A 23099-nucleotide genomic window follows, 5' to 3' on the forward strand; every position below is an offset into this window, starting at 1 on the left:
CCTAAGATTTTCACTTCATCACATATAGTCGGGCGGTTGCAGGTTATTAGCTAATGCAGGTGGGTGCGGGTGAACAAACAGCTGACACTAGCATCACTAGCTCTCATGCTACACAAGGTTGGAGACCCCTGAGTTAGAGGTTTTAACCATGTCAACTGGCTGAACCATGAGCTGCAAATCCATACAACTGACTCACTGACACGCTTTCTGCTTTACTACTTTAGCATACAGTGGCTTGCGAAAGTATTCACCCCCCTTGGCATTTTTCCTATTTTGTTGCCTTACAACCTGGAATTTAACTGGATCTTTTGGGGGTTTGTATCCCCGCCTTATCTTAGCTCATTGGTCACCATAGCAACACCCACCCATAGTATGCGCTCCAGCAGGTATATCTCACTGGTCATTCCCAAAGCCAACACCTCCTTTGGCCGCCATTCCTTCCGGTTCTCTGCTGCCAATGACTGGAACGAACTGCAAACATCTCTGAAGCTGGAGACACTTATCTCCCTCACTAACTTTAAGCATCAGCTGTCAGAGCACCTTACCGATCACTGCACCTGTACACAGCCCATCTGAAATTAGCTCACCCAACTACCTCATCCCTATATTGTTATTTATTTTGCTCATTTGCACCCCAGTATCTCTATTTGCACATAATCTCTTGCACATCTATCATTCCAGTGTTAATACTAATTGTAATTATTTTACACTATAGCCTATTTATTGCCTTACCTCCATAACTTGCTACATTTGCACACACTGTATATATATATTTCTGTTGTATTTTTGAATTTATGTTTTGTTTTACCCCACATGTAACTCTGTGTTGTTGTTTTTATCGCACTGCTTTGCTTTATCTTGGCCAGGTCGCAGTTGTAAATGAGAACTTGTTCTCAACTGGCTTACCTGGTTAAATAAAGGTGAAATAAAATAAAAATTAAAATTTGATTTACACAACATGCCTACCAGTTTGAAGATGCAAAATACTTTTTATTGTGAAACAAACAAGAAATAAGACAAAAATAACAGAACTTGAGTGTGCATAACTATTCACCCCACCAAAGTCAATACTTTGTAGAGCCACATTTTGCAGCAATTACAGCTGCAAGTCTCTTGGGATATGTCTCCATAAGCTTGGCACATCTAGCCACTAGGATATTTGCCCATTCTTCAAGGCAAAACTGTTCCAGCTCCTTCAAGTTGGATGGGTTCCGCTGGTGTACATCAATCTTTAAGTCATACCACAGATTCTCAATTGGATTGAGGTCTGGGCTTTGACTAGGCCATTCCAAGACATTTAAATGTTTCCCCTTAAACCATTCAAGTGTTGCTTTAGCAGTATGCTTAGGGCCATTGTCCTGCTGGAAAGTGAACCTCCGTCCCAGTCTCAAATCTCTGGAAGACTGAAACAGGTTTCCCTCAAGAATGTCCCTGTATTTAGCGCCATCCATCATTCCTTCAATTCTGACCAGTTTCCCAGTCCCTGCCGATGAAAAACATCCCCACAGCATGATGCTGCCACCATCATGCTTCACTGTGGGGATGGTGTTCTCGGGGTGATGAGAGGTGTTGGGTTTGCGCCAGACATAGCGTTTTCCTTGATGGCCAAAAAGCTCAATCTTTAGTCTCATCTGACCAGAGTACCTTCTTCCATATGTTTGGGGAGTCTCCCACATGCCTTTTGGCGAACACCAAACGTGTTTGCTTATTTTTTTCTTTAAGCAATGTATTTTTTCTGGCCACTCTTCCGTAAAGCCCAGCTCTGTGGAGTGTATGGCTTAAATTGGTCCTATGGACAGATTCTCCAATCTCCGCTGTGGAGCTTTGGATTTAATGGTGTGTATTTCTGTATATTTTTTTAGTTGGAGGACCATGTAACATCAAATGTGTAATGGTTGATAGAGGACGATAGGGTTTATCAAAATGTGAGCTGGATAGAGGAAATGTTATGTTTTACTCCCTGCTTGGTTATATAACACAGGAAGTAAACATTTCCCATTTATATTAAGTTCTGTAAATGTTGGTGTTCTGCTCTCCAAATGTTTATATCTCACTTTTTATGTGTATCTAACTACTGTCACCAAACTGACCCAGTTAGCACATTTGGTTCTTTGGAAGTTGTTGGAACGTACGTTTTTGGTTTCCCATTGGTTCTGGGACCAAAGCCATACGTTTCCTGACCGGTAAAATGTAAATATTTTAAGCGTTTTGCCTGTTCTGGGAATGTAAATGTTTAGGTTGCAGGGAGGTCCTAACAGTTTTCCTGGGAGGTTTTATTAACGTTCTGAGAATGGAAATTATAGGTTATTTGAAGGTAATTAAATAACATTCTGAGAACATGTTTCAATAAGACTTTTAATAACACTGCTTGCTTAGTTTGGGTTAAATGTTTTGAACTCCAAGTACAGAGAGGACAAATGGAAATGAATCTGCTTAGGCATTAATGCAAACACATTTCTTTTTTATTGTGGCACAGCGTCAGTGAGATTCTAATCTATGATCTTCTGTTCTCTATCCATGGAATTAGTCCACAACGTTATGCCGAAGTACTGAAATTCCCACAGAAGAACGTTGTTTCTTATCATTCTCTGAACGTTCTGAGCACGTAACTTTAAATAGAACCATTAGGAAACCTGTAGAAAACGTTGTGCTGTAGTACTGAAATTCCCACAGAAGAACATTGTTTCTTAACATTCTCGGAATGTTCTGAGAAGATGACTTTAAATAGAACCATGAGGAAACCTGTAGAAAATGTTATACAGAAGAACTGAAATTCCCACCTAAGAAAAATGGTTCTCAGAACGTTATGTGCTAGCTGGGTATCCTGCACCATTCCCAGAAGGTGTACGAAATAACCATAGGACAACCACGCTCTCACCAAGCTCTAAGAAACATATGGTTCTCAGAACAAGGACTTGGTTGATAGTTGATGAGTTGAATCAGGTGCATTAGTGCTGGGCTAGAAGACAAATATATACCCATGGAAGTCCCTTAGGGATGGATTGAGAAACTCTGGATTTGGCTTTTGTGTTCAAAACTATTCTTTATCTCGCTTACTCTATCTATATGTGTTCTTCAAGGTGGTTCCACCCCAACATCACCGGCATCGAGGCAGAGCAGCTCCTGTTGACGCGGGGGGTCCACGGCAGTTTCCTAGCCCGGCCAAGCAAGAGCAACCCGGGGGATTTTACTCTCTCTGTCAGGTAGGAGGGTCCATGTTACCAGTATGTTACATTTTGGTTCCCAGAATATTTGTGAGAAAGTTATTTGTCCAATACCTAGCCACCTATGCTACACAACATTGCCACTGATGTCAAGTTCAGCATTCAGAGAGAACCAAACTCGGTTGTATTGTCTCCTGGGGCCGGCTGAGCGATTTTAATGAGCGCAGGAGTCAAGCCGCATGTCATCTGTGCGTAGTTGGCCGAGCTGAAATGGGAAATAATCGCTCCTCAATTAGCAAACTAGCGAGCGAATGAGAGCCTTTGAGTGAACAGTCGCAGCTTGTGGGAATCCGAGCTTGAAATATGCCTTTGTTACTCTCCCGAGTTTCTAGGAAACGGAGAACGTTTGTTTCCCCCCTCGGTTGAAAAAGATATATAAAACTGGTGTTCGATAACCTTTCACAAGAATTCACATATGATTTAAATCACTTTCTGACTGCAACATTTTCTAACTTGAACGAAACCTTCCATACATGTTTGCCCAAGGTAGAAGTGGTCACAAAGTTACTTTTGGATCTGAAATCATAATCCTGGCAACCCTGTTTGTAAGCTTTCAAATGAGATCAAACTCAACCGTTTATCGTTTTCAGTGATTAAGACATGGATGTATCATGGTAGGGTGGGGTATGCAAAATGGGTCAACTTTGAGCACCTCTAACTCCTGAATGTTTTGGCATACCGGTCCAAAAAGTCACTTTCTGACCACTTCTTCCATGGGCAAACATGTATGGAAAGTTTTAAATCAAAAGGGATGCTGTCCTAAAGTGATGAATTAAAGTGGATTTACCCTTACATCACCGTCAGACTAAGGCCCGTATCATATTGGAACCTTCCAGATCTCTGACAGCTCACTTGCTCTTCCCTGTCCCACTGATCCCTTTCATAGCAGACACACATCCAGACCTCCAGATGGCCTCTCCAATCTGTCCCGAGATGTTATCTCCAGTGCCACATGTCACCTCTCAAAGTGACACCACACCACCAATTCCCCACTACTATCCACTTCTCCCACTCAGACAATCGCACATTATAGAGTTGGCCTTGGAAATCTGTAATTGTTGTTTAGAAGGGTGTGTAGGGAGTGTATGAGACCGTGTGTGTTTCTGAGCGTGTGCAGGAGGGGAGTGTCCATAATTATGTGGCAGCAACTGCAAATTGACTTCAAAGAGCCAAGCGCTCATAAAAGGATATTTATCCTTTTTATCATACACAGACCGAAATCCCACTCATTTACCATGCCTGCATTTTTATACAAGCTTTTTAGTATATCTGAAAGGTGTAGGGGGTAAAAAACATTGAAAAATAAAAGCCACCTATAGACCTAGTCAGGATTCCTGCATTTTCACAGACCCTGTAACCAAAATACAGGTATCGGATCTGTGTGAATGGTTCTCTGCTTTTCTGCAGGTAAATTCATAAACACCTCCCTAATTTCAACTGCAAACAGCCGCCATGGTTTAACAACACTCCCCACCCCTCCCAATTTGCCAGTTACCCAATGCTATGTATAAAAGGGGTGTACCTGCAAATAATGGGTAAATAAGGGACTGTTTGAAAGGAGGTCATATAAACATACCACATCTTCTGTCTGAAATGTGTATTTCTGACCACTTCTACCATGGGCAAACATGTATGGAAGGTTTCATTCAAATCAAAAGGGGTGCAGTCAGAAAGTGATTGAATTCATATAGAACGACTCTTACGCCACAACAGCCCTTCGAGGAATATGACCTCCATGTATGAAATCATAAAGTCTAACCCTTTCCTATGACATCAAATTTCACTGAATTATGAACAGTTGTAGTTGAACAGTTGTAGACCAGTTCTGTAGTTGGAGAGCTGAATACAAAAGAGAAATGTGGAGTTCTGGTAAACAGCAGGCCTCTGTGACTTCCTGCAGCGTGAGGAGAGCGAGAGTGGCTCTGCTTTGGCAACGGAAGCTTTTAAGAGGCTCATGAGTTGAAAAAGCTCCTGGAAAATGTCCAGCGTCGTCCTTTAGCGCACCGCTCATTAGCAGAGAGAAGGAGAGAGAGCAGTTAGGCTGGCAGCAGCAGTGAGTGGTGAGTGTGGCAGGCCAGGCAGTAGCTCCAAATAATGTTAAGGCCGGGGGCCCATGTCGAGGTCTGACTTGGCTGATGCCTGTGGTGACTGAGGACTGCGTGTGTGTGTGTGGGTGTGTGTGTGTGTGTGTGTGTGGGTGGTATGATTTAGAATTGAGAATTGGCAGCCTTATTTTGTGTCTGTACTGTTTTGCTATTGAAAGTAGGCTACGCGCCAACATCAATGCATAAGATTTAATTTTCTAACACATTTATTTGCTTGAGAGATTACACAAAAAATAAATAAAATATCCTGTTTGATAGTGGAAAAACCAAAAAGCCATACGTATTAATTTATCATGAACAGATGAAAGTCATTTTAAATGAACTGATGAGAGCCATGTCCTTTTAAGCACATTTCTTTGCACTTTGTTTTCTTTGTGACTATTCAGAGATGCCTTACCCTGTGACCAAGCTAACTGTCTCTTACTTGTGTACTCACACACACACACTCTCTCACACACTCTGATATCACAAACACTCTCTCAATCGTATATACTCACACACAATCACATATCACAGACACTCTCCTCTCTCACTCTCTCACACACTCTCACACACACACTCTCTCTCCCTCTCTCACACATACACTCGCACACACACTCACACACACACACTCAACGAGAGAGTAATTAACAAGTCATTAGTAGAGTGTCTACTTACCAGCGTGTTATTAGATGTTAGATGAGGGGGGTCCAGCTCGCCTCTCTCTCATCGTAATGGACGCCCTGGGACTCCACTGGGCTGTGTTATCTCATTCTTCCTGCTATTCCCTTCGCTTATCTCCCCCTCTCCCTTTTTTCCTGGCCCGGGCAGGGAGCTGGATGGCAGGGGGAGGCCAGGGGTGGTAGTGGGTGATGGGGAGGGTTTAAACATTGTGATGTTAACTGTTCCAGTAGGGTTCGGAGTCAGAGACCCTTCTAGAGTAATGTGTGGATAAGTAGGCAGGTTTCCATTGACCCAGGTTTATTTGACAAAAGCAATGTTGCAAAAAAAAGGATTGTCTTGACTTTCAAGAATACCTGAATTGATCGCCTTGCTTTTCTGGTTGGTTGGATGCAATTTTCACCTATAAAATGTTGATACATCTAATTTGTATAAGTGGATTGTGTTCTCACTGGATACTATGTAACAAAGACATGTGGCCAGTGTGGTCTAGTGGTTAGTGCCTCTGCCCTCAGCACAGACATACTGGTGTCAGCATGGGTACGAATCAGTTCAAAGGCCTGTTTGATACACTCTCGGAATTGGAGAACAAATACTATAGTTTAGTGTAGTATTACTGTAGTGTTTTTGTGGACTGTAGTATTTACTCTAGTGTTTTTGCAGATATTACTGTAGTATACTATAGTATTTACACTTTACTATAGTACAGTGCCTTCAGAAAGTACTTACTTACTTATTCCATTTTGTGTTACAGCCTGAATTCAAAATGGATTAAATAGATTTTTTTTCTCCCCCCATCTACAAGAAATACCCCATAATTGCAAAGTGAAAACATGTTTTTAGACATTTTTGCAAATGTATTGAAATTAAATACAGAAATATCTTATTTGCACACAGGGGCTTGCGAAAGTATTCACCCCCCTTGGCATTTTTCCTATTTTGTTGCCTTACAACCTGGAATTAAAATTGATTTTTTTGGGGTTTGTATCATTTGATTTACACAACATGCCTACCACTTTGAAGATGCTAAATATTTTTTATTGTGAAACAAACAAGAAATAAGACAAAAAAAACAGAACTTGAGCGTGCATAACTATTCACCCCACCAAAGTCAATACCATGTAGAGCCACCTTTTGCAGCAATTACAGCTGCAAGTCTCTTGGGGTATGTCTCTATAATCTCACTGCAACTCCCCTCCAAGTCTCCGACCACTACTTTGTATCCTTTTCTCTCTCGCTCTCCTCCAACACTACTCACTCTGCCCCTACTAATGTGCCTTCTCAACCTTCGCTCTCTCTCTCCCGCTACTCTGTCCTCTTCCATCCTATCATCTCTTCCCTCGGCTAAATCCTTCTCCCTCCGATCTCCTGATTCTCCCTTTCTGCATATTTTGACTCTCTATGTCCCCTATCCTCCCGGCCGGCTCGGTCCTTTCCCTCCTGCTCCGTGGCTTGACGACTCATTGCGAGCTCACAGAAGAGGGCTCCGGGCAGCCGAGCGGAAATGGAGTAAAACTAGACTCCCTGCGAACCTGTCATCTTTTCACTCCCTCCTCTCTACATTCGCTTCCTCTGTTTCCGCTGCTAAAGCCACTTTCTACCACTCTAAATTTCAAGCCTCTGCCTCTAACCTTAGGAAGCTCTTTGCCACCTTCTCCTCCCTGCTGAATCCTCCTCATCCTCCCCCTCCCTCCTCCCTCTCTGTGGATGACTTCGCCAACCATTTTGAAAAGAAGGTTGACGACATCCGATCCTCATTTATCAAGTCAAATGACACCGCTGGTCCTGCTCACACTGCCCTACCCTATGTTTTGACTTCTTCTCCCCTCTCTCTCCAGATGAAATCTTGCGACTTGTGATGGCCAGCCGCCCAACAATCTGCCTGCTTGACCCTATCCCCTCCTCTCTTCTCCAGACCATTTCCGGAGACCTTCTCCCTTACCTCACCTCGCTCATCAACTCATCCTTGACCACTGGCCATGTCCCTTCCAACTTCAAGAGAGTGAGAGTTGCACCCCTCCTCAAAAAACCTACACTCGATCCCTCCGATTTCAACAACTACAGAACAGTATCCCTTCATTCTTTTCTCTCCAAAACTCTTGAGCATGCCGTCTCTAGCCAACTCTCCTGCTATCTCTCTCAGAATGACCTTCTTGATCCAAACCAGTCAGGTTTCAAGACTGGTCATTCAACTGAGACTGCTCTTCTCTGTGTCACGGAGGCTCTCCGCACTGCTAAAGCTAACTCTCTCTCCTCTGCTCTTATCCTTCTAGACCTATCTGCTGCCTTTGATACTGTGAACCATCAGATCCTCCTCTCCACCCTCTCCAGCGCTGCTCACTCTTGGATTGAGTCCTACCTGACAAGTTGCTCCTACAAGGTGGCGTGGCGAGAATCTGTCTCCGCACCACGTGCTCTCACCACTGGTGTCCCCCAGGGCTCAATTCAAGGCCCTCTCCTATTCTCTCTATACACCAAGTCACTTGGCTCTATCATATCCTCACATGGTCTCTCCTATCATTGCTACGCAGACGACACACAATTCATTTTCTCCTTTCCCCCTTCTGATAACCAGGTGGCGAATCGCATCTCTGCATGTCTGGCAGACATATCAGTGTGGATGTCGGATCACCACCTCAAGCTGAACCTTGGCAAGACAGAGCTGCTCTTCCTCTCGGGGAAGGACTGCCCGCTCCATGATCTCGCCATCACGGTTGACAACTCCATTGTGTCCTCCTCCCAGAGTGCAAAGAGCCTTGGCATGATGCTGGACAACACCCTGTCGTTCTCCACTAACATCAAAGCGGTGACCCGATCCTGCAGGTTCATGCTCTACAACATTCGCAGAGTACGACCCTACCTTACACAGAAAGCGGCACAGGTCCTAATCCAGGCACTTGTCATCTCCCGTCTGGATTACTGCAACTCGATGTTGGCTGGGCTCCCTGCCTGTGCCATTAAACCCCTACAACTTATCCAGAACGCCGCAGCCCGTCTGGTGTTCAACCTTCCCAAGTTCTCTCATGTCACCCCGCTCCTCCGCACACTCCACTGGCCTCCAGTTGAGGCTCGCATCTACTACAAGACCATGGTGCTTGCCTACGGAGCTGTGAGGGGAACGGCACCTCCTTACCTTCAGGCTCTGATCAGACCCTACACCCAAAATAGGGCACTACTTTCATCCACCTCTGGCCTGCTAGCTCCCCTACCTCTACGGAAGCACAGTTCCCGCTCAGCCTAGTCAAAGCTATTCGCTGCTCTGGTACCCCAATGGTGGAACAAGTTCCACCACGACGCCAGGACAGCGGAGTCACTGACCACCTTCCGGAGACACTTGAAACCCTACCTCATTAAGGAATACCTGGAATAGTATAAAGTAATCCTTCTACCCACCTCCCCCACCCATAAAAAGAAAAAGAAAAAAAGTGGTTGTCCCACTGGCTATCATAAGTTGAATGCACCAATTTGTAAGTCGCTCTGGATAAGAGCGTCTACTAAATTATGTAAATGTAAAATGTAAATGTATTCTCGGGGTGATGAGAGGTGTTGGGTTGGCCAAAAAGCTCAATTTTAGTCTCATCTGACCAGAGTACCTTCTTCCATTAGTTTGTGGAGTCTCCCACATGCCTTTTGGCGAACACCAAACATGTTTGCTAATTTTTTTCTTTAAGCAATGTATTTTTTCTGGCCACTCTTCCGTAAAGCCCAGCTGAGTTTTGGACGGGCGGCCCTCTCTTGGCAGGTTTGTTGTAGTGCCATATTCTTTCCATTTTTGTTAATGGATTTAATGGTGCTCCGTGTTCAAAGTTTCTGATATTTTTTATAACCCAACCCTGATCTGTACTTCTCCACAACTTTGTCCCTGACCTGTTTGGAGAGCTCCTTGGTCTTCATGGTGCCACTTGCTTGGTGGTGCCCCTTGCTTAGTGGTGTTGCAGACTCTGGGGCTTTTCAGAACAGGTGTATATATACTGAGATCATGTGACAGATCATGTGACACTAAGATTGCACACAGGTGGACTTTATTTAACTAATTATGTGACTTCTAAAGGTAATTGGTTGCACCAGATCTTATATTGGGGCTTCATAGCAAAGGGTGAATACATAAGCACGCATTACTTTTCCGTTATTCATTTTTTTGAATTTTCCTTAACAAGTAATTTTTTTCATTTCACTTCACCAATTTTGATTATTTTGTATATGTCCATTACATGAAATCCAAATAAAAAATCCATTTAAATTACAGGTTGTAATGCAACAAAATAGGAAAAACGCCAAGGGGGTCACACCGCTTATTTTGATGTACCTATGCTTGACTTGCACTGTTGAAGTCGGAAGTATACATACACCTTAGCCAAATATATTTAAACTCAGTTTTTCACCTTTTCTGACATTTAAGCCTAGTAAAAATGTCCTGTCTTAGGTCAGTTAGGATCACCACTTTATTTTAAGAATGTGAAATGTCAGAATAATAGTAGAGAGAATGATTTATTTCAGCTTTTATTTATTTCATCACATTCCCAGTGGGTCAGAAGTTTACATACACTCAATTAGTATTTGGTAGCATTGCCTTTAAATTGTTTAACTTGGGTCAAACGTTTCGGGTAGCCTTCCACAAGCTTCCCACAATAAGTTGGGTGAATTTTGGCCCATTCTTCCTGACAGAGCTGGTGTAACTGAGTCAGGTTTGTAGGCCTCCTTGCTCCCACACGCTTTTTCAGTTCTGCCCACACATTTTCTATAGGATTGAGGTTAGGGCTTTGTGATGGCCACTCCAATACCTTGACTTTGTTGTCCTTAAGCCATTTTGCCACAACTTTGGAAGTATGCTTGGGGTCATTGTCCATTTGGAAGACCCATTTGCGACCAAGCTTTAACTTCCTGACTGATGTCTTGAGATGTTGCTTCAATATATCCACATAATTTTCCTTCCTCATGATGCCATCTATTTTGTGAAGTGCACCAGTCCCTCATGCAGCAAAGCACCCCCACAGCATGATGCTGCCACCGCCATGCTTCACTGTTGGGATGGTGTTCTTCGGCTTGCAAGCCTTCCCCTTTTTCCTCCAAACATAACGATGGTCATTATGGCCAAACAGTTCTATTTTTGTTTCATCAGAACAGAGGACATTTCTCCAAAAAGTACAATCTTTGTCCCCATGTGCAGTTGCAAACTGTAGTCTGGCTTTTTTATGGCGGTTTTGGAGCAGTGGCTTCTTCCTTGCTGAGCGGCCTTTCAGGTTATGTCGATATAGGACTTGTTTTACTGTGGATATAGATACTTTTGTACCTGTTTCCTCCAGCATCTTCACAAGGTCCTTTGCTGTTGTTCTGGGATTGATTTGCACTTTTCGCACCAAAGTACGTTCATCTCTAGGAGACAGAACGCGTCTCCTTCCTGAGCGGTATGATGGCTGCGTGGTCCCATGGTGTTTATACTTGCGTACTATTGTTTGTACCGATGAACGTGGTACCTTCAGGCGTTTGGAAATTGCTCCCAAGGATGAACCAGACTTGTGGAGGTCTACAATTATTTTCTGATGTCTTGGTTGATTTCTTTTAATTTTCCCATGATATCAAGCAAAGAGGCAATGAGTTTGAAGGTAGGCCTTGAAATACATCCACAGGTACACCTCCAATTAGCCTATCAGAAGCTTCTAAAGCCATGACATCATTTTCTGGAATTTTCCAAGCTGTTTAAAGGCACAGTCAATTTAGTGTATTTAAACTTCTGACCCACTGGAATTGTGATACAGTGAATGATAAGTGAAATTATCTGTAAACAATCGTTGGAAAAATTACTTGTGTCATGCACAAAGTAGATGTCTTAACCGACTTGCCAAAACTATAGTTTGTTAACAACAAATTTGTAGAGTGGTTGAAAAACGAGTTTTAATGACTCCAACCTAAGTGTATGTAAACTTCCAACTTCAACTGTAGGTTTCTCACTTATGGGTGGCACAAATTGGGATATGGGGGAGGGGAATGGGCATGGTATATGCAAATTAAATACTGTAGTATTACTATAGTTAAAAAGCTGTTGTGTTTTTGCGGACTGTACTGTGCACAATGAATGGAGCCAAATACAGCGTTTCTGGAGCCAAATATCTTATTAATTCATTTTTGTTTTCATTTTTTATTATTAAATGACCTGGTATAATGTCCCATTGATCAGTTATACATTTAAAAGCCGTTATTTTTGCGTTTTTGCCCAAGTTCGGCCTTTACTAATTTACACAGTAGAAAATAATAACTTTGTATCTGCACAGTCTGCAAAGTAGTCATTGTGCATAGAGTTGTATGATTTGTTAAACCAAAAAAACTCTGTCTAACAGTACTACTTGATATTGCCGTTCTCATAATCAGGCAGAGGAGATAGTATCTAGCAGATTAATGGATGAAGTATGGAACATTGATTATGTGCAACAGACCAATCCCATCTGCAGAGTAAAATCTAGTTGGATGTTTTTGGCTCATTGCGATGTCATTAATCGTGTTAAATTCCCACAAACAGCCTGCCAAACGCACATTGCAGCCGCCACGGGCCATTAGTAGCCACAGACAGGGAGGCATACTACTCCACTCAAACATTCATAACACAATTACAGGGAAGGAGGGAGTGCAGGTTTATAGGCAAGATAGAGATGGATGGATGTAAGGAGAGAGAAATGGAGAGAGAGAGAGATGGGAAGCAGAGTGAGAAAGGGAGAGAGAGAAAGGAAGTAACAGAGAGGGAGGGAGATATGATTAGCTACACTTTTCATGACTGTTACTTGATCATCAATTTGCAGAGAGATGGCTCGCTAATTGCATTCAAACTAGATATCAGATAGCATAATGTGCAGTGTTGTCACTTTTCTGCCTGAGTTAGATCGCTAGCTATGATCTTTTTTGTAAACGTGTGTGGAGTGGGAGTTGTGGTTGGCTGCATGCTCAAAAACGGTCTTCTTCTGAATGTGTAGGTGTACTTAGACAAAGCGTATGTTTGAAGGTTGGTTTGGCTTGTTGCTGCAGAAAAATATTGCTCTGATATTTTTACTGCAATGGAAGAATTGAAAAAGAAAGTAAATGTAGTAGTCTGACTTGTTTCCATACTGATTAGAATGTTTTGGTTTAGAATGCTGTGTGTGTGTGTGTGTTTGAATGCGTGCGTGCATTTGCATGCTTGTGTGTGTGACACTGTGTCTCTTAGTGGCTTTGTATCTTGTAAAGTGGCAGTGACTGTTTTATGACTTTGTCTGAGCTGTGCTCTCTAGTCACCTGCATTTAATGAAAACCAGTTGCTTTCAAATACTCACTCCAATTCAATCTCTTTTAAGCCTTTAATATGAAATAAACAGGGTATTATAGAGGGATAATATTGTCTGATAAGGTTTTTCCTAGAAGGAAAACAGTCTTATTCTATACAGATTTGTTGAACAAACGGTTTCCTGCGAAATCCTGGAGGGACTAATTAACCTAACCTCTGCTACATACTGCAGGGTGAACCGGTTACATAATATATAGTTATCTATCTGAACAATGTGCACTGTGACTAACCCTGACTCCAACCTCTCTTCCCTGTGTGTGTGTGTGTGTGTGTGTGTGTGTGTGTATGTGTGTGTGTGTGTGTGTATGTATGTGTGTGTGTGTGTGTGTTTGTGTGTGTGTGTGTGTGTGTGTGTGTGTGTGTGTGTGTGTGTGTGTGTGTGTGTGTGTGTGTGTGTGTGTGTGTGTGTGTGTGTGTGTGTGTGTGTGTGTGTGTGTGTGTGTGTGTGTGCGCGTGCGATTGTAAATACTGTGGGTGCATGCGTGTGTCTGTGTGGTGTGTGTGTGTGTGTGTGTGTGTATGTGTGTGTGTGTCAGGCGGAATGATGAGGTCACCCATATTAAGATCCAGAACTCGGGGGACTACTACGACCTGTATGGAGGGGAGAAGTTTGCCACGCTGGCAGAGCTGGTGCAGTACTACACAGAGCAGCATGACCTCCTCAGAGAGAGGAATGGAGACGTCATCGAGCTCAAGTACCCACTCAACTGCAAAGACCCCACCTCCGAGAGGTACGCACACACATACACATGCCTGCACACACACATAAATGAACATCCACAGACAGCATTTACAATCAAATACATGCACGCACGACCACACACACACACACTCATCTCTGGCTCTCTGCACATTGTGACGTACAGTGTATCAGTTTGTATCTAGTTCTAAGAAAAATGTGTGATCTCTGTCAAGCATGGTTTCTGTGGCTTCTCCATGAAACACCTGCTGAGACCTCTTGTTGGAAGCTCCTACACATTCACAAATGCAAGCTCTCATACAGACACAGACATACAGAGGCACACACTATTCAGATTTCTTTGTAACGCCATCACGTGTGCAAACTCAGAAACAAACACACTTTTCGATTTCTTAAGTAAACAATTCAATGTAAACGGCGGAGTCGGGGTGAATTCCATTTCAGCTCCTCATTACTTTTCAATGGTATTAGTATTTTCAAACATAATAGTCATGTCATCAGTTGTGTCTGACTCTACATCTACCGATCTACACTAGGTGGTACCACGGGCACCTCTCTGGCCGCGATGCTGAGAAGCTGCTTACGGACAAGGGCAAGCCTGGCAGTTTCCTGGTGCGTGAGAGCCAGAGCAAACCGGGCGACTTCGTGCTCTCTGTCCTCACCAACGAGGAGAAGCATGAGAACGTGGACCGCAAGACCAAGGTTACCCACGTCATGATCCGATACCAGGTAAGACCAGCTAGGGCATACACTGAGCCAGACCTATGCATATAGTTTGGCAAGCAATGTTTGAGATGTAGACTTTTAATGGGTGCCATGTTGGCACCAAATGTTCCAAAGACAATAATAGTATAATTAAAATGCCCTTTTGTAATGTTCTAGGTGGGTCATAACATGGTTATTAGCACTGTTTGATGCCAACATTTCAGACTGTTCTCTGAACTAGTTGTGGTATATTAAAATATGATTGGTGTCATCGTTGCCAGCTTACCTGACAGGTACTCACTACCATGCACCTACTGTGAGCCGGATGGCACTGCAATCGCTACGCATTCGTCCTCCTTCAAGGCACTCCACACCTAACTGGAGTGGGACTTCATCGGGTTCTCAAGTGGACACCCCCCTTAACCGGTGTTTTGTTGATAAGCCCACGCCTCGGCGGCAGAACCAGCATTCTGGAACTACCCCCTCGATCCCTCCACTCAACTCAGCCCTGCCTCCCTACTGCCTGCTTGGCTCTGCCACTATTCATTCCTCTTCAGCCAGATCTAACAGGATGCCTCTTCTGCCTGCTTGCTGACATCAGCCACCAGCTTCTTCCTTGCCATTCCTTCAATGCTGAGCAGCCCCAGGGCTCTCCAGTGATTGGGCTGCGAAGCCCCTGCAGCCAACCTCAACTGGTAGATTCCAGGCTCTCCATCCATTTAGCTGACTCTCAAGGATGAGGGACTGGTATTTATTGAGCTTCTGCTCTTTCCTCCCAGGCACTGTAAGCTCGACGAGGACCACCTGGTTGGTGCTTCTAGATCAGAGGACTATATCTGGTCTTAGACTTGTGCTGGCTATCTCCTCTGGGAATATGAGCTGCTTCTTGAGGTCTGCCTACATCTCCCATTCACCTGCTGTGGCAAGTATCCCTTTGTTCCTTGTTCCCTTTGCTGCACTCTCTCCTGACCTGAAGAAGTGGATGAAATGGGGCCCCCAGGTGAGTTGTTGTTTTGGCTTTCTCCTTGCTTGCGTCAGTCCCGCGGCCAGCTGAGTCAGTATTTGGTCATGTCGCCACCTGAATTTTCCATCAGTCAGACCTGCTTTGCAGGAGGAGATCACATACTTCAGGTTGTCTGGTCTTCTGCATAGTGTGCAGCTGGGGCTCTCTGCCAACCACCACGTGTTGAGATTTGTTGGTGTGGACAAAACATTGTACACTGAGCAAAGCAGAAACTTGATCCGCTGCTCTTCCATGTTCCAGATGTCTTGCCAGGTGAGTGCCCTCTCTCGCATGCTCTCGCAGCGTGTCCTGCTGGCGTGTTTTTTCATGGATACTGCTCTGACATGCCGGCTTTCTTCCTCAGTCTTTGGGGCCTCCCTCTAATCCATGCCACAGTGTTCTTTTGGGTCTGCTTTCTTCCAGCTTGACCTGGTTGTGCATCCAAGACTGCCTTGGTTTATCAACCCATCAATTGTCAGCATGTTGCAACCGTTCCTCTGCATCCCTCAGCGCTCTGCTGGCTGACCACTTGCGACCCATTCTGACCTCTCTCTGCCTGGCGAAACATCTCATCCTTGCTGTCCCGTAGCATCATGGCTTGACATGCTTTTGTTGCCTTGAACTCCTCTACCACAGATGTTATTGGCAGCTGCAGCTTGCTGCCTGTGCTGTACAGGCCGATGGAGCAGAAGCTTATTGGGACCGCTAGCCATCTCCTGAGGAAGTTGTTAAGTTTCCTCTCTAGTGCCTCCACTTTTGAAAGAGGTACCACATAGACAAGCAGTGGCCAGAGGAGTCTGGGAAGTACCCCGTGTTGGTAGCCGCATGCCTTAAACTTGCCTGGTAGGCCGCTCTTATGTCATCCACATGTTGGCCTGCAAGAGCATCTCCTTTACATTCTCTTTGTCATTGAGCTCTTCCTTGTACCACTTCCCCAGGCTCTTCACAGGCTGGTCTCCTCTCTGGTCTTGAATTGGTACCGTTCCTGGACACGTCTCTTTTCAAGGACTAGACTTCTTGATTTTGAACTCCATTCATTGGGGAGCTCTTTCAGATCCTCTAAAATCCAAATGCCTTCCGGGACTGACTTAGCTGTAATCTTCAGATCGTCCATGAATGCCGCTTGCCAGTATTGCATCCCGTCTTAGCTTCTCTGCTGATTGCACAAGGAGGTTCATTGCAGCAGAAAAAACACTGACTGCACCAGGTCACAATGCCCACCTCCAGCCTCTGCCATGTGGTGGTAAAGTCTCTGCTTGAGGAGTGAGATAGTTCGGAATTGCTTGATCGAACATCTCCCATTCCTTATTTGCTGACGCAGCAGGCCATTTCACAGGCTCCTTCCTGGTCTCTCCTGTGTTGGTGTTCTATACAGGTTGTCTCTCCTGTTGGTCATCTGTCTCCTCTGATGCATCAGTGATGTTTCGGTCGCCACCCCTTTTGTCATGCGTATGGAGAGTCTGGGGACTGGGGTTTGGCTCCTGTCCCGGGCCTCTCCTCCGTCTCACCAGATTGCCCTTTGTGTTGCACATCACTATTGGGTAGTGTACACTTCACTTGATGTATCTTCAGACTCCTCTCGCTTTTGCAGATCTTCCCACATCTGCAGACCCTAGATAAATCGCTTAGCTGTTCCATCATCGGTTGTGCGTCATGGTTGGTCAGAACTGTGGTCTGTCCTGTAGTTCGATCATCCTACCCCACTCTCGCCCAACCTTGGGGGTATCTTATTATATATCTTTCCATAGCTTCAGCCTGCCAAGCCTCCACACCCTGTCTCTGGTCTTTTCCAGATGTCAGCAGCGTTTCCTAGCTGTCACCATACTTCCATGGTTGCCAACTAGTCTTTCCTAGTCGTCACTGGGTCTCCAGAAGGGAATATCAAAAAATAAGATGAGTGTCATCGCTGCTGGCTCACCTGACAGGTACTCGCTACCCTGCGCCTTCTGTGAGCCAGATGGCACTGCAATCGTTATTCCTATAATATACCATCTCTGCATAACACACCTTTATAAACAATTTGTAGAGCACATACTTCATTGTTTAGACTACTAGAATAAGAGCTGGAGCAGCCTTTCTCAGCCTCAGTCATGGGCCCAACAGTTATTCCATATATCCTAACACCAGCACACCTGATTCAAATTAACTAGCTTCAGGTGTGATTGGTATTGAAAACGGGCCTAGCTAGCAGTAGGTTAACTCTTACAGGCTAGCTTTTGTTATAGAAAGGCCTTTGGCTTAGGGTCTAGCAGGTTACCTGGCAGGGCTAGAAGACCAGTAGGGCAGCTAGAAGTATAGGGACTAGCATGCTTGTAGCCCCTAGCCTGCCAGCTAGATTGCTAGGCCTATCAGGCTAGCTAGCAGGGCTAGCAGGCTAGTAGGGATAGCAGGCTTGTAAGGCTAGCAGGCTAGTTGGCAGGATAGTAGGGGCTAGCAGGCTAGCAGGCTAGTAGGGATAGGAAACAGCGCTAACAGTAGGCAAGATAAACGCATTTTCACAATTTCACCAATATCATCAAAATCAATAAATCATAGCAGGTTTTTGGGCTCATTCAGTAGTGTTTAACTGATTAAGCAGAATCCCATTTAAAAATAATGTTAAAAGTATAATTTATACTCCTAAAATATAAATTGAAAATGATACTGTTGCTGCTTCCTGTTGTCATGGATTTTTTATTTAAAGCTAGTTTCAAAACACAGGTTTTAAATGTCCAAATTCATAATCAATATGCTGAAATATGTAGTGATATTTTGAACACCAAAACATTAACACTTGTCTTCAGATTACTTGTATTTTGCTTAATTAGTACCTTATAAACTGCACACCACCAATATTTACCAAGCGGCCTCTCTAAACTAGAATTGATTAGCTTGTTCTACTGTAACCAATGGCGCGCACAAATTAATCATTCAAATCAATATTGTATTGAAATCAATGAAACTGGGAAAATATCTGTGGCGACATGTCCTCTTCTAAGAGACAAACCTCAAAGAACTTGGGTATACTACATACAACAGTCGGTAGATGAGAACCTGTAGTAGCCATTTATCAACTTATATCTCTGTGAGAAAATGTTTTCGGTAGATGGCTAATACGAAAAAGTAACTGGATAATGGATAATTTCAACAAATCACCACCTCACATCGGTTTCTAAATAGCGACAGAGGTAGGCTTTCATTTGAGTGATAGCTAACCCTAAAACCTGTGAATTCATGTCAGGTCAGAGACATTTATAGGAGGAGTGCCCACATTTTTTTATTGCCCCCGTGATCTGAAAATGACAGCAGCTGCGTTTTCAGTTCCACTACGGACTGGTGCATTATGACAAAAACACAGATACTAAACCAAAGATATTGATCTGTTTTAAGCAATCGATTTTGTGAGATCGTTATGACTATAAACGTTTATACTAACATCACCAATCTGAGGTAAACAGGATATGTATTTCTTGTAATTATTTTGTGGTGAAAACGTTAGTCTGTGTAATGTAGTAAGATGTTAAGTCCACCATAGGGAAATGCGTAATATAAAATAATTAAATTTGTCTAAATAATTCTATATTTCGATTTAAGATTATAGTTAATAAAGCACACTCATAGATTTCTCAACAATTACAGCTACAGTTGAGGTCGGAAGTTTACATACACCTTAGCCAAATACATTTTAACTCAGTTTTTAACAATTCCTGACATTTAATCCTAGTAAAAATTCCCTGTCTTAGGTCAGTTAGAATCACCACTTTAGTTTAAGAATGTGAAATGTCCGAATAATAGTAGAGAGAGTGATTTATTTCAGCTTTTATTTATTTCATCACATTCCCAGTGGGTCAGAAGTTTACATACACTCAATTAGTATTTGTTAGCATTGCCTTCAAATAGTTTAACTTGGGTCAAACGTTTCGGGTAGCCTTCCACAAGCTTCCCACAATAAGTTGGGTGAATTTTGGCCTATTCCTCCTGACAGAGCTGGTGTAACTGAGTCAGGTTTGTAGGCCTCCTTGCTCGCACATGCTTTTTCAGTTCTGCCCACAAATGTTCTATAGGATTGAGGTCAGGGCTTTGTGATGGCCACTCCAATACCTTGACTTTGTTGTCCTTAAGCCATTTTGCCACAACTTTGGAAGTATGCTTGGGGTCATTGTCCATTTGGAAGACCCATTTGCGACCAAGCTTTAACTTCCTGACTGATGTCTTGAGATGTTGCTTCAATATATCCAAATAATTTTCCTTCGTCATGATTCCATCTATTTTGTGCACCAGTCCCTCCTGCAGCAAAGCACCCCCTGATGCTGCATGATGCTGCCACCCCCGTGCTTCACGGTTGGGATGGTGTTGTTCTGGGATTGATTTGCACTTTTTGCACCAAAGTATGTTCATCTCTAGGAGACAGAATGCGTCTCCTTCCTGAGCGGTATGATGGCTGCGTGGTCCCCGTGGTCCCATGGTGTTTATACTTGCGTACTATTGTTTGTACAGATGAACGTGGTACCTTCAGGCATTTGGAAATTGCTCCCAAGGATGAACCAGACTTGTGGAGGTCTACCATTTTTTTCTGAGGTCTTGGCTGATTTCTTTTGATTTTCCCATGATGTCAAGCAAAGCGGCACTGAGTTTGAAGGTAGACCTTGAAATACATCCACAGGTACACCTCCAATTGACTAGTATGTTAGCAAGAAATGTGTGGAGTGGTTGAAAAAATTAGTTTTAATGACTCCAACCTAAGTGTATGTAAACTTCCGACTTCAACTGTATTTCTTACTACTTTAACTATGGAGAGAGTTTTAAAATGCTTCTGAACGCAATTTAGCCGGGCACTCCATTGTCTTACGTCAGATAGCACGGCGATTCCGCCTGCACTGATTGAGGGACGAGTGTCACGAAGGAGTGATGCCATCTGACATAAGGCAATTCCGGGCACTCTAGACTACAGCCTCCATATTGACTGTGCAGCAGGCTGAATGTTCTCCATCCCTACTAACAGAGTTTCTGTGTGGCTCCAGCAGGATGGGAAGTATGACGTGGGTGGAGGAGAGAGGTTTGACACGCTAGCTGACCTGGTGGATCACTACAAGAAGAACCCCATGGTGGAGAAGAGTGGAATCGTTGTTCACCTCAAACAGGTGAGAGACTGGACCAGTGCATTCAAACAGCCGTACATAAAACAATGATGTCCTTGCAAAATAAATGGAAGCCATGTTGTTTCCAGAACATCTACTCTGAAAACTGGATCTGTTAAATATGGAATTATGTGTAATTCCAAGTATGGGTAAGCTGCAAATTCTATAACATATAATTTAATGTGAATGGTGGATCATATGATAATCCATTGAATTAATATATTAATGTATTTCTCTTCTCTTTTTCCAATGAAAGCCCTTCAATGCCACCAGAATAAATGCTGCCAACATTGAGAACAGGGTAAAGGAGCTCAACAAAGTGGCGGACAACTCAGAGAAGCCCAAACAAGGGTTCTGGGAAGAGTTTGAGGTACCACCACCAGTGTGTTTAAATGATTCTAGATCACATATATCATCTCATATTCCAAAACATGAAAGTCAATACGAAGAGAATGTAAATCCGGTATGTTCATGAGGCATTTTCTGACGGACAACCCAAGGAACATTATTGTTAACTCTAAGACAGACACAGCTGGTTCCTGTCAAAGTCTGGTTATGGGTCCAGGTCAAAGGTAGTACACTAGGGAATAGGGTGCCATTTAGGATATAACCAGCATCTAAGGGATTTGTCTCATTGTGATTTGTCTCATTGTGACCTCTTGTGGTGAGAGATTTTACTTTCAGCCTCCTGTAGGGTGCAGTGGAAGGGTACACACTGCTCATGGGCCGATGTGTTCAACCAAGACCAAATGTTTTCTAGCAGAGTTTACATAATAAGCTCTGTGATTAGATTTTCATCTTCTCCACAGTGATCCCTACTGTATGTGGGGTCAAACACACAAAAAGCCGTCCTAAAACAAACTGAACTAGCTTATGATTTAATCATATTTACCTTTCATGTCAGACCGATGTTCTTAGTGTAATAGTTAAAGCACAAGTTGGGTTGTCTGTTGGTCACGTTGGGCTCTTCACAAGGGGGAGTCAAAAATGGCACCCTAGGGCTCTGGTCAAAAGTTGTGCACTAGATAGAAGGAATGCGGTTTCAGATGCTGCCTCTGTATGATTTAATTGTATCTCTTCTTTCTCTCACCTTTCGTTTTTTTCTAATCTCCTTCTGTTCTTCTCTTCTTTCTCCTGTCTTCTTTCAGGTGCTACAGCAGCAGGAGTGTAAGCTCCTCTACCCCAGGAAAGAAGGACAGACAGCGGAAAACAAGAGTAAAAACAGATACAAGAACATCCTCCCTTGTGAGTGAAATATCGACCTGTGTGTGTGTGTGTGTGTGTGTGTGTGTGTGTGTGTGTGTGTGTGTGTGTGTGTGTGTGTGTGTGTGTGTGTGTGTGTGTGTGTGTGTGTGTGTGACTAAAGACCCTAGTCCTTGTGTATCTGTGTTCCAGTCGACACCACGCGGGTGGAGATCAGGGAAGCAGACACCGATGTGCCTGGCTCAGACTACATCAATGCCAACTACATCAGAGTGAGTTCTGGAGATGAATAATAGTATCAAGAATTTAGTGATGCACTTTATAGATGGGTTATCTGACAAGGTCACAAAAACGATGTGCACTCTTCAATGGTGCAGAAGTCCATGTGTTGTGATTCTGGATGGTCAGATAGCTAGCAACAATGACAAGAAGCTGCCATGTAGGGAATTGTAGGTGGCTCGTTTCAGCTAGTTTTATCTTGTTCTTGATGCCATGCCTTGAGGTGTTTTGATTGATGTCACGTCTATGCTAATATGGCTAATATTCGCTAGCTAGCTAACCAACAACTGTAATGATGTATTTGAGAGACAACAAGTGCTCATTGTGCACATTTATTTATGTTTTCAATAAACATTCTAAACTACATATATAGTTTACATGTTGTCAACAATGTAAGCAAACCCCGTCTGTTTTGCACCATAGTTGCGCATGTGTCGGTTTTGTTGCTTAACAACTAACCCGTCTATTGCTGAGTGGAATAATCTACATGGCATTTAGGGGCGAATCCTAACTTCCACTTCATCAATGCATGATTAAGTGAAAATGTGGCTTTAAATATTAAAGCACCATAATAAACAACTGTTAGTGATGCAGAGTGAGATGCCTATCTAGTTCATCAATGGCCATATTCTGATGTGAAACACGGTAGCGTAACTTGAAACCGATCTGAGCATTGGAAACTCTGGAAGTTTCTCACAATGTCTCTAGTAACGTATCCATACATGTTGTCACAGACAGGCCTCAAAGTTTTGGCAGAGTCCCATACTGTAGCCTATGCGCTGTCGTAGCCAACT

At 43.5% G+C, this 23099-nt stretch overlaps 1 protein-coding gene across 2 annotated transcripts in view; it reads left to right on the forward strand.

Annotated features, from left to right (window-relative positions):
• The window catches only part of LOC311147393 (tyrosine-protein phosphatase non-receptor type 11-like), a gene marked incomplete at its 5' end in the record, with an annotated part of 75592 nt that overhangs the window by 41297 nt on the left and 11196 nt on the right, over window positions 1-23099 (forward strand). The window contains 7 exons of one of the 2 annotated variants that reach the window (XM_084184089.1): window positions 3081-3203; window positions 13835-14029; window positions 14535-14727; window positions 20707-20826; window positions 21080-21193; window positions 21972-22068; window positions 22219-22298. In XM_084184089.1, coding sequence (XP_084040215.1) covers window positions 3081-3203; window positions 13835-14029; window positions 14535-14727; window positions 20707-20826; window positions 21080-21193; window positions 21972-22068; window positions 22219-22298 — 922 coding nt within the window. Of the gene's footprint in view, window positions 1-3066; window positions 3204-13834; window positions 14030-14534; window positions 14728-20706; window positions 20827-21079; window positions 21194-21971; window positions 22069-22218; window positions 22299-23099 lie in introns of those variants that run through there. The other variant, XM_084184090.1, reaches the window with a different exon arrangement.

This window comes from Coregonus lavaretus (genome assembly GCF_964263955.1).
Source record: "Coregonus lavaretus genome assembly, chromosome: 20".
Classification (NCBI taxonomy): Eukaryota; Metazoa; Chordata; class Actinopteri; order Salmoniformes; family Salmonidae; genus Coregonus; species Coregonus lavaretus.